At 47.6% G+C, this 12,652-nt stretch overlaps 1 protein-coding gene across 6 annotated transcripts in view; it reads left to right on the top strand.

Moving 5' to 3' along the window:
• The window catches only part of LOC120425745 (talin-2), a 105,549-nt gene that overhangs the window by 68,434 nt on the left and 24,463 nt on the right, over nt 1-12,652 (top strand). For all 6 annotated transcript variants that reach the window (XM_039590390.2, XM_039590372.2, XM_039590363.2 and 3 more), the window contains 4 exons: nt 10,121-10,624; nt 10,689-10,780; nt 11,384-11,472; nt 11,975-12,638. In XM_039590390.2, the coding sequence (XP_039446324.1) occupies nt 10,121-10,624; nt 10,689-10,780; nt 11,384-11,472; nt 11,975-12,638 (1,349 nt within the window). The remainder of the gene's footprint in view (nt 1-10,120; nt 10,625-10,688; nt 10,781-11,383; nt 11,473-11,974; nt 12,639-12,652) is intronic.

The raw sequence follows: 12,652 nt of genomic DNA, 5'->3' as shown, positions 1-12,652 counted from the left end.
ACCGACCGCTTGAAGACTGCTCCAGAACCGGTTTTCACGTCCACGACACGCACCAGCGCGTCCATTCCGGGGTAAGTCTCGACGATGATGCCGACCTTCCAGGTCTGCGACGGAAGGTTGTCCTCGACGAGGAGGACCAGCATTCCGGGCTGCAGATTGTGCGATTTCTTGGTCCACTTCGCACGGTTCTGCAGACTTGTTAGGTACTCTCTGGACCAGCGGCCCCAGAAGTCCTCACGAAGCTTGTCCAGGTACTCCCAGCGGTTCAGACGGTTGTCCGCGACACCGCTACGGGAGGGCTTGGCGACAGGACGCAGCGGCCTGCCGAGTTGAAGATGCGCCGGAGTTATCGGAAGGGGATCTCCGGGGCTGTCCGACAAGCTGAAGAGCGGCCGAGAGTTCAAGACCGCTTCAACGTGCGTCAAGATGGTAGCAAATTCTTCGAAGGTAAGCACCGCATTCTGCAGCGTTCGTTTCAGGTGTGTCTTGACGCTCTTCACGCCCGCCTCCCACAATCCGCCGAAGTTGGGAGCCCTGGGCGGGATGAAGCTCCACTCGATTGCCTTGGGCACGAGCAAATCCTGGATTCCGCGCTTCAGAAGGTCCTGCTTGAAGAGCTCGTGCATTTCGCGCAAAGATCGTGACGCCCCGACGAAATTCGTCGCGTTGTCGGAGAAGATCTTGCGCACCATGCCTCGTCGGTTGACGAAGCGATCTAGGGCGGCCAAGAAGGCCTCGGTTGTCAAGTCTGACACCAATTCCAGGTGGATGTTCTTGGTGACCAGACAGACGAACACGGCGATGTAGGCTTTGGTAAGTTTAGGTCTGTACTTGCCTTGTTTCACCGTCACAGGTCCAGCGTAGTCCACGCCGGTGTACTCGAAGGGGGCTGCAACGTTCACTCGTTCCGCTGGAAGCTGTCCCATGAACTGTTCAATCCTGCGTGGGTTGGCCTTAAAGCACTGCAGGCACTTGCGAGTCACGTCGCGAACTACGTTGCGCGCCTTCAGCGGCCAGTACTGCTGTCGAACGATGGCCAGGAGTCCGGAGGGGCCGACATGCAGGTTCTCCACATGCAGCGCTCGGACCAGCAACGTAGTCACGTGATGACGGGGCAGGATCACGGGATGCTTAGCCTCGTACGGGAGGCTCGAATGTTCCAGACGTCCGCCGACTCTCAGCAGACCGTCCTCGTCGACGATTGGTGCCAGGCTCGCGAGCTGGCTGGATGTTTGTGCGGTCTTCGCTAGATAAAACTCATCTGGTAAGGCTGCCATTTGAATCGACCAAATGATGGACTGTAACGCCGCTCTCGTTTCAGGAACTGTCACGTAGGCGCACGTCGTCCTTGGTTGTCCAGACTTCTTGTTCCTGCAGTTCTGGACGAATCTGCGCACGTAGCAGATCACGCGCTGGAGTTTCCGGAACTCGCCGAACCGTTTAAACACCGGCATCTCCTCGAAGACGGTGACTTTGTAGACGATGGCTACCAGCCCTGGCAGCTCGTCGTCCTCGAGTTCGGGGGGTTCTTCAGGAACATAGGCAGCGCTCGTCAGCGGTAGAAGACTCTTCCACCACTTCGGACACCGACTCAAGAGTTTGGGACTCATCCCTCGAGAGACGATGTCTGCCGGATTGTCGGCTGACCTCACGTAATTCCATCGGAACTTACCTGTGAGGTTGAAGATCTGGATGACGCGGTTACGCACGAAGGTCTCCAGGAGATTCGGATCCTTCTTCAGCCATGCGAGCACAATCTGGCTGTCCGAATACAGCTCGATTGCGGACAGCTTCAGATCCAGCGTTTCGATGACCTTCACGACGAGCCGCGCAAGCAACAGCGCTGCACACAGCTCCAGGTTCGGCACGGACAGCTTCTTCAGTGGAGCCACTCGGGATTTCGCGCACAACAGGTTGGCCTCGGCCGACCCATTCCCGCGGATACAGCGCAGGTAGACGTTGGCCCCGTAGGCAACGGTCGACGCGTCAGCGAACCCGTGCAGCTCGTGCAGAACCGTGTTGGGCACCACGACGCATCGTGGCACACGAATGTCGTTCAGCGCTGTTAGAGACTCTCGAATCTCGAACCACTCACACAAAAGCTCTTCGTTTAGTTCGGTAGCCCAGTCCATCTTGCTGGCCCACAACTTCTGCATAAACACTTTGGCCAGCACGATGACTGGGGCTACGAAGCCCAGCGGGTCAAACACTTTCAGGATGTCCGAAAACACTTTCGCCTTCGAAACTGGTTTGTCGTCGCACTCTTCCAAACAGTTCACAAAACGAAACTCATCCTCGCGTGGGTCCCACAGGACACCCAGAGCCTTAATGGCTTCGTTCGCACTATATTCTTCGATCGGTTTCGGCTTCTCCCGATCTTCTTCAGGCACACACTTTAGCACTTGCTCTGAGTTAGAGCACCACTTTTTCACTGGGAAACCTCCCTCTTTCAGGATCTTCTTCACTTCCAGCACAAGTTTCACTGCTTCCTTCTCGTTGCTGGCTCCGGACAGCATGTCGTCGACATACATGTCCTCGATCACGATCTTGGCGGCTGCTGGGAACCGGCCTTTCGCCGACTCCGCCTGCTCCACCAGACACCGCGTTGCGAGGAACGGGGCGCTCGCCGTTCCGTAGGTCACGGTGTTCAGCTCAAGCACTCGCAAGCGCTCGTTCGGGTCCTTCCTCCAGAAGATTCGCTGGTACGGCGTATCGCTCGGATGCACACGCACCTGCCGATACATCTTCACCACGTCGGCGGTGAATGCGACCGGATGGCGACGGAACCGCAGAACGATGGAGAACAGGTCATTCTGGACGGTCGGTCCCACCTTCAACACATCGTTCAGGGAGTACTTGCCGGCCTTGGCGCTGGCGTCGAAAACCACCCGCAGCTTCGTGGACGAACTTGACGGTTTGAGCACAGCGTGGTGCGGCAGGTAGTACTTACGCACTTCTGGTGAATCTTGATGCTCAGAAATCTCCTTGCAGTGACCCAGCACCTCGTACTCCTCGACGAACGCCGTGTACTGCTCTCGGAGTTCCGGGTTGCGCAACAGACGGCGCTCCAGCAGGTTGAATCTCCTCAACGCCTGGACTCGGTTGTCGCCCAGCTCAAGAACCTCGTCCTTGAACGGCAACTGGACGACGAAGCGACCACTTCCGTCACGGCCGTGGGTGTCACGAAAGTGCTCTTCCACTTCCTGTTCTTCGTTGGTTTGAAGTTGCTTGTCTGCTAGTTCTTCAACCAGCCAGAACTTCTCGATGGCGTTGTTCAGCTGATCCTTCAGCGTAATGTTCGAGTGGACGACTTGGCAACTCAGCTGCTGGAACGGGTCGTACACGCCGGTCACGATCCAGCCCAGATCGGTTTCACGCAGAGTCACGGTGCCGTTCGCCAGTTTCACTCGATCCGTTCGCAGCAAGTCCCACACGTAGTTCGACGCCATGACCAGGTCGATCTCGTGCGGCTCGCTGAACTTCGGGTCTGCCAGGAACACGTCACTTGGGATGTGCCAAGCAGCTGTCTCGATTCTTGCCGACGGTATCCGTCCCGTTGGCTTGTCCGAAATCAGGCACGAGATGTTGTCTTGGAACTCATAGTACCTCGACGAGAAGGTAAGGTTGACTCCCTTCTTTGCTTGCGTCTTCACTGCGTTGGCTCCAACGACCGTCACGTTGCACTTTTCGAATGTTAGACCGAGGGTTCGTGCCATCGCCTCCGACAAAATGTGCGCCTGGGAACCGGAATCCAACAACGTTCGACACGGATGGAACCTGCCGGCCTTGTCCGTAACGTTGATGATCGCTGTCTGCAGCAGAACCTGCTGCGGTGACTTCAGCGCTCCACTGCTGAAGCACGAGGTTGCCTGCTGCTCGTTGTCGTCGTTCACTTCCGGCGCACCCGTGTCGCTGGGACCAGCCTTCACGCTGGCGGATGACACTGCCGACGGCGCCTTCGCTGATACCGGAGCCGCTTCTGGCTTCGGCTTGGTTTGCTGCTGGTTCTTCTCCTGGTGCAACAAGCTGTGGTGCTTCTCACCGCACTTACAGGATCGATCCGACGGACACTGTCCAACTCGGTGACCCTTGCGCAAGCAGTTGTAGCACAGCCTCGCGTCACGCACCTTCGACCATCTCTCCGCAACACTCATGCCGCGGAACGAGCCACACTTGTAGTTCGCGTGAGACCCGTCACACAGATCGCACTCGGCCTCGTTGGATGTCGCGGCTGCCGAGGTGATCTTCGCCGATGGCTTCGAGGACTGCACCGCCTTGGGAACTGCCGACCGGACCGCATACGACGCAGGGGCAGCTAACTCGCACCGTTCCAGGATGGCGCACCGCTGCTTCAAGAATTCGATCGTCTGCGCATACTTCGGGAGTTCACCCTTCTTGACGGTAGCTTCCCACTGCTCGCGTGTCTCACGATCCAAGCAAGACGACAGAATGTTGACGACGAACAACTCCGATACACCCAGCAGCTCCTGCTTGTGGTACCGTAAGTTCTCAACGTGTCTCGAACACTCCTCGTACAGCTCTCGCAGTTCCTTTGATGACTTCTTCGCCATCCTTTTTAGCTGCAAGATCCCGTTGATGTGGATGTCGATGATCAGGCGTCGGTTCTCGTACCGGTCCTCGAGGATCTCCCACGCGTGCGCATAATTGTTGTCCTGAAGCGTCTTCGTGTCGATCATGCCCGTCGCCGCACCCACCAGGGACTTGTCCAAGTAGTGCAGCTTGATGGCGTCCGAGTCTGGCGAGTTCTTCATCAGCTCCAGGAACATCGACTTGAACTTCGGCCAGTTCTCGTACTGGCCGTCAAACGTTGGAATCGGTGCACGCAAGGGCGTCTGCTGGACAATCACCTGCTGACCAGCCTGTCCGGCAGGGACGACCGCTTGGGCACGATTCGGTGGTGCTGTGAGCTCAACGATCTTCTCCAGCACCTCGTCGTAGAGCTGCTCGAAGTCCAAGAACCGTTCGGCGTTCTCGGTCCTCTGCTCTTCCGACAACCTTGCGTCCATAATATTGTTGTTAAGGCTGTTGTACTCACCGTAGTACTTTTCAGCGTTCGCCTTGCAGACTACGATCCGCGATGCTGGGATTCCAGGCTGGCCGAGGACAGTCCTGACCCGCGTCAACTTGCCCTTCACATGTCCGCGCCTGTTCAGCAACGCCTGCACTTCTTCGTCCGCCATTTTCCGCTTGCTCTCCGTGTGCCGTTGCTTCGGAGTCAGCGGAAGTTGAACCACCACGGGCTTACGGTCTTCCGGTTCCGGTTTCTTCTGAACACTGGCTTCTTGCTCAGATTCCTCGCCTTCTTCCGGTTCTACTTTCGGCTCGGTGTTCAACCCCAGGAAACTACGCCACATCCGCCGGGATGCAGCTCACTTTTCACTTTTCTCTTCGGATTCCAAGATGGCGGCGCACGCTCTCTTCTCGCCGAACACTCTCTTGCTGGCGTTTTCAAGATGGCGGCCCACGCTCTTTTCACCGAACACTTTTCACTTTTTGCTCCAGTGGTTTTTTCGGACCACCTTCCACGCACTTTTCTGCTCGAGTAGCAACGCTACCGTCCACGCAATGTTCTGCTTCGGTGGCCAATCGCGACCACTGTCGGCACTTCGCACTACCGGCGGCCAATCCGACCTCTTCCGGTGCACTGTCTCGCGCGTTGCTGGAACCTCCACACAACCGCGTCACTTTCACGCTGTCTGGGCCACGTGAAACGCCCTCCGGGATTAGCGACTTCCGGACACTTCACTCCTCGCGACACTCCGGAATTCTCCGATTCCGACGAACTTACCGATAGGCACTGTCTATCCGGTTCGTAAGGGCCAAATGTTGGGGCCAAATCTCCCAACTGGATCTTCGGGTGGACTGTATTAGGGATTTTCTCCGGGTGATCAAAACACTTTGCGGAATTCTCTTTCCTAACAAAAACTTTTATTCTGATCACTATGTACAAAACACGTCTTTACTTGAACGCGTCGCGAACTGGAGTGAAAAATCTCCACTTCTCTCTCTCTTTCTCTCCTCCTTCTGCTCGTTTTGCGCGCGCTTCCGTTGCGCGCCAATTCCCACCTTCTCGATCGTTCCTTGCTGTCATCGCAGGCGGCGACGAGGGGTGTCGCGTTGGGTGTGTCGATCGCAGCAACCAGTGTTGCCGATCGAGCTGGTTTTTCATTTGTCATCAAGAATTCTCGGAAGACGGAAGCATAGCTGACATAAACTATTTCTAACAAATTTGTAGAAAAATTGTTACTTTTTATTTAAGCCGTGATTTTTGGGAATTTGGAAACATTTGATGTTTATTTTTGTTTGGAACCAACATTTCGGAAAAATCGTTGAAATTTCAGGAAATTTAAGTCCGATCATTAGGGGAGAGTGGGGAGACTTGATCCCCGGGGACACTTGATCTCAAGCCTGTATCTCGTCAGCATGTGGGTTAGAAAATTAGGTTTATTCTTGAAAGTTGTGCGAAATTGACTAAAACTCATTATAAAAAAACAAACAATAAATTAAAAAATGTTTAGATTGAGTTACAAAAAATTTTTTAAAAGTGCTGCAAAAAACCTCCAAGGGTATAGAAAACACTGAAAATTTATTCAAAATATATTTTTTGCGCACGAATTGTTTGATCAACTTATTAACTCCAAAACCCATACGCACTTGACGTTAAATTTATCGTCATACTATTTTTACAATCAATTGTTTAAAATAGTGCACTTAGGGAGACTTGATTGCTGCATTTTTACAGTCACTGGAATCAGCCTCAAGCTTAATTAATTGAGCTGGGTTTTCGTACATAGTTTCCTTTAGTATAGTTGTACATAACTTACTGCAGTTTGAAGCATTTTTCAAATGTTTTGTAAAAATAAAGCTCAATACCAAACTTGTTATATTTTGAACACAAAAGTACAGGTTTTATGTAAAATTGCTGTAACATATAAAAAATCAAGATGGATGAATAAGAAACATTTTGCTTAAAATTTCTTCAAAATGTTGAAAGGAGGATCAAGTTACCCATAACATTTTGAAAATGCCGGTTTAAAATATTTTGTAAAAACACTTGGCATGATTCGAAGAGTTCATCTGATGAAATACTCTTATCACTCAAACATTGTTGAATGTTTAAGCATTCAACTCATGCTAAATAGTTCATAGTTTTGTGAGAAATTGACAGAGTTATGTGCGATACCGAAAAGGGGAATAAGACTCCCCACTCTCTCCTACAATACTATAACAAAATTTTTGATTTTGTGGACTTTTCTGAGATGTTGGCTCTCGGCCATTTCAATATTTTTCAACAATTTAAAAAATTGTTGAGTTGAGGTACATGACAAGATTTTAAGGAGTTTCATAGTTTTTTGTTACTTTTTTGAAATTTGGGATTTTTTATAAGTTTTCCGAGCATTTTATTTTTTTTATTGAATAAAAGGAATGTAAGAACTTTAATTTGCAAAATTAAATTGACGTTTGTTTTACTTCTCTGCTTTCAATTTTTGTACATCAAGTAGTTTTGAAATTGAAGTAGTTTTGAAATTAAAACAAGGTTTTTGGGACCTAGCCATATGTTTAAAACATTCTGTTTTTTTATTCATAGTAGAAAACTTAGACTTTTTATTTTCAAATTTAAAAATCTTGTTTTGATGTCAGAGCAAGTTTTCCTGAAATATAAGGAAGTGTTTCCCAACATACAACTTTCTGCACGGGGTAGCTGATTTTGGAGCATTTATGAGGTAAATTTTCAACTTGAAAATATGACACAAATCTGGAGTTTTTTTTTAAGAGGTCCTATAAACCAAATTTTCAATTTTTGCTTTTTGGGTGTGTTTACCGCCTTGAGTCAGGGGTATTCAAAAGCACCCTAAAAGCAAAAAATAAAAATTTGGTTTATAGGACCTTTTCAAAGAAAAAAAACTCCAGAAATATTGTTTCGTGATTCGATTGTCTGATTTGAAATCATGGTGAGGATTTCAAATAATCAGGTCTAGAATGTATGAAATGAATAGGAAAATTAATGCAAATCTAATGTTCTTCAATCTTAGAGGTGGGCAAAAAAAGCGAGCCGCTCAACCGTGGCTCACCAAAAAAGAACCGCGGTTCTTTTTAAACTCCGGTCTTTTTGCAATTTCAAGTAATTCAATGCTTATAAAAATTACATAATCCCAAAAGTTAATGATTTTCTAAACACAACAATACAAATTTGAGCATTTCAAATTACTTAATTCGTAAAATATTACCAAAAATCTACTGAATAGTTTAGAGATTTTGGAAAAAATATTCTTTTGTCCGATTAAACTTCAGCATTTATAGAAAAGAGTTCATTGAATATTTTTTTCAAATAAAATATCTGCATTAGTTCAATTCTTGCTGAAATGAGCGCAATTTTAAAATTAATTACATTTTCTCCAGCATCCTAGATTTAAGTTTGGATGCCATTCAATTACTCCAGTGTTTAGGTTCGAGTAGAAATCTTGAGATAGAGACCACCAAGACCTATGGTTTTCAAGGGCATCTTCTCGTTTTCAGTTTTATTTTTTGTTAATCGAATAATTTATAGAAGTCCAAAGTGAAACAACACACGATTTTTTAAAAAACCCTTTCCATCCAAATTTTGAAAAAGAGCGAACGAGCCGTTCCAAAGAGCGGCTCTTTTTAATGAACGAACGAAAATGAGCGGCTCCTAAAAAAGAGCCGTTTTGCCCACCTCTAAATCTTATAGATTTTTAAATCTATAAAAAAATTAAAGTTAAAACTTAAAAGCTAAATGATATCAAAACGATTCAACTAATGCTACTTAGTATTACAAAAATAATTTGTGAATAGTCTTTTAACCAAAATTATTAAACTTTTGAAATTTTGAACCGATTTAAAAAATAAATCTAAGTAACAGATTAATTTGCAGGAAAGATTTCATTGATTTGTTTAAACAAATCGAACTAATTACACAAGTTAACGAAAATCAAAAGGTTTTTTTTTTGCAAATTTTCAATATTGCCCTAAAGTCTTATGTAAAACACGCTAATAACCCATTTCTGATCACTTTTTTTAATTTGAATGCAAAAAAAAAGTTGACAAGCCAACATTTTTTCGATGGATCAACCCCTTGGAAAGAGCTGTCAAGTAGGACCTTTTCTGTCAAGAAGGACCGTGAGGTTTATTTTTCAAAATTGATTTAAAAATCTATTTTTTGCAATTCCGTCGTGAAACTACTTACTTTTCCTGTCATTCTTGAACGACGAAATAGCCTACTTTTCTGAACCAAAAATAACAGAATCGAATAGCAACATATTTCAAAATAAATGCTGAAAAGTTCTACTTTTCAGCACTCAAATGGGTGCTGAAAAGTTGAACTTTTCAGCACTTGTTTTGAAAAGTAACACTTTTCAACATTTTTTGATTTAAACGATTTATTGACAAAATACATGAAAATTTGACATAAAATTTCACTCAGTGTATGTTTTTTGGAATTGCAAAAAATGTTGTATGGAACTCGTTGCAAAACTTGATTTTATCATCACTCTTCGTATTTATCCAACTCGGTGAACCTCGTTGGATAAATGTACGACTCGTGCTGAAAAAATCCTCTTTTTGCAACTTGTTGCATAAACTACTATTAAACTCTTTGTTGTCGTACAAAGGGTCATTTTTCTCAGAAAAATCAGCTTTTTCGCTGTAAACAATAAGCTTAATTTTAAGACCCAAATTGGGCGAGGAAGCTAAAAAACTATGGTAGACTGAATGGGGTTGCTTCATTGTTTGTAAGGAAAATTTGGAAAGTTTTCGCTGTTGCATACAGCATCATAATTGCACGTAATATGTACGAAAAGCGAATCATACTATTTAATTTTTCTTAAATCCATTTAACCCTCTTAGATTGAATGCTTGCAATAGAAAATTACCTTTCAAAAGGTTATTTTTCAAATATATCCGCAAGAGGTCGAAAGTCAAGGTATTGATGTACGACTACGAACCGGAATCGTTGCGGTTATCTGAAAGTCAACCCAATTTTCACCAGCGAAATTGTTGTTCGCTCAACTACTAAACAACTAAATTATGCCACGTAAACCACGTGAAGAAAATGGCTAAACCCCTCATTTTCTACCAACAGCCTCCGCGAGTTCCTGCCGGGCTCGTACGTGCGCGTCAAGAACATCGAGAAGAAGATCTTCAACGAGCACCGCCGGCACGTCGGTCTGTCCGACCTGGACGCCAAGTATCTGTACACCAAGACGGCCCGCGAGCTGCCCACGTACGGCGTGACGTTCTTCCTGGTCAAGGAGAAGATGACCGGCAAGAACAAGCTGGTTCCGCGGCTGCTCGGCGTCACCAAGAGCTCGGTGCTCCGGCTGGACGAGCACACCAAGGAGATCCTGAAGACGTGGCCGCTGACGACGGTGCGGCGGTGGGGCGCTTCGCCGAACACGTTCACGCTGGACTTTGGCGACTACGCCGACCAGTACTACTCGGTGCAGACGACGGAGGCCGAGCAGATCGTGCAGCTGATTGCCGGCTACATCGACATCATCCTGAAGAAGAAGCAAGCCAAGGATCACTTTGGCATCGAGGGCGACGAGGGGTCGACCATGGTGGAGGAGAGTGTGGCGCCGTCAAAGTGAGTGGTTATTGCTGCGTGGAGTTTGAATTTATACTAATCATATTTGTTTTCATCCGTAAAGGGCCACCTTCCTGCAGCACGAAGAGACTACCGGACCGGGCAAGGTTGAAACCCAGTCGATCGCCAAACCGGCCGTGATGCGTGGATACGATGGTGAGTAGCGCGAATGTTGTAGTTTCTTTGACCTCATGTCCTCAGAATGAAAAGAGTCGCGGGATAGTTTTAAAACTCAATTTTACGGTGCTCAAAAGCAGAACGAAACCTGAACGAACATAAATTTCTAATCTCTGTCTCAACAATGAAATCCATCAAACCGAGAACGTCTGTGACTAGGTATTAAAAGCTGTCCCAGATAGCTTGCGTCAACCCTTGCGCCGCGTGACCACCCCCTGAACCGCAACTCTTTTCTCTCCGACGACCGATGATGGGCTGCAAAAGATAACCGATCGACCAAAAAGAAGGGGCGAAGGGATGTTGCCCGTCCATCACTCACACGATTCATATGGGGGAGCATCACTGTTCGTCAGTGCACACACATACAGACATATCGTCACACATACACCGACATCTTTTTCATTACACCATTATCTGTGTCCGCACACATTTTCATTCAAGTCTGCTTCAAAAATTGTCGTTTGTTTTATTTTTCATTTAATTTAAATTTTTCTCTTTATCGTTTTATTTATTTTGCCGATTTTAATTTCACCTGAATCTGTAAAATTTGATTTGACATGTGGCCCGAAAACGCGCACACAGGTGAACGTCCCTATGGCACTGGTGAGATGCAATCGATGCAGTACGGTGCCATCGTCGGACAGGTCAACCTGGCCCATCAGCCGCCCATGGTTTGTATTTTTAGTTCATTATAGTTTATTTAATTTATTTTAATTTTTATCAACCGACCGAAATTTTAAAATCATCAAAACTAACCTAGTCAAAACAATCTCTCTTTTTTCACGCTGCTCCTTGTGAATTTTAACAAAACTAATCCACAGGCGTAGGTGAATTGACAATTTATCATTCTAAATTTTGTAGCGAAACTTGTAAAGCTTCATGTCTATTACCATACGAATCCGTCAGAATCTCATTATTGTACAGTTTTGCACGTTCCCTTTTCTGTTTCATTCTGTAGCAGCTCAATGCGATTGTAGAATAGCGACACAAAGCAGAATGCGAAAATTTGGAGAGAAATTCATGTCGGATGCTTTCGGAGTTCCGATGATCAGTATGGAAATAGACATGTTAAGCAAAAAATTACTCAAAATGATAGACTAACAAATTAGACGCTAAAACTAACAAATTCAAGCGGTCCAATTAAAACAAAGAAATTTCCCTCCTTCAAAACAGTTGCAACAAACCCGAATCAGCACGGTCCTCTCGGAACCCCAGCGTGCCCTCGTCGGGTACATCTCGGCCGGCCAGGATGCCATCAACAAGGCTGAGGAAGACCTCAAGAGCAAGGCCCAACTGCCGCAGCTGGGAACTGACCCGGGCTCGATGCAGTGGCGCGAAGAAACGCTCGACACCTCGAAGCAAACGGTCACGACCCATCTGGCCACGATGAACGCTGCGACGGCCCAGGTCGTGACCGCTTCTCAGCCGGACGAAATCGATCACGATGCCGTCGGAGCGGCCGTCTCGCAAATCACCCAGAGCATCCCGGAGGTCACCAAGGAGGTTCGGCTGATTGCCGCCCTCATGGACGACGACTGCACCGGGGACAAGCTGCTGGAGGCGACCCGCAAGCTGTGCTCGGCGTTCAGCGATCTGCTCAAGTCGGCCGAACCGGAAAGCAAGGAACCGCGCCAGAACCTGCTGAATGCGGCAAGCCGCGTCGGAGAGGCTAGCGGATTTGTGCTAAGTACGATGGGTGAGGAGAGCATGGAGAGCCGCGAGCTGCACGATATGCTGCTTGGGTTGGCCAAGGCCGTTGCCAACACGACGGCGGCACTGGTGCTGAAGGCCAAGTCGATCGCTGCCGTTACGGACGATGAGGCGACCAGGAATAGAGGTGCGATTTTCTTC

The sequence above is a fragment of the Culex pipiens genome, chromosome 3, assembly GCF_016801865.2.
Source record: "Culex pipiens pallens isolate TS chromosome 3, TS_CPP_V2, whole genome shotgun sequence".
NCBI lineage: Eukaryota > Metazoa > Arthropoda > Insecta > Diptera > Culicidae > Culex > Culex pipiens.
This window is presented reverse-complemented; position numbering and strand designations above follow the sequence as displayed.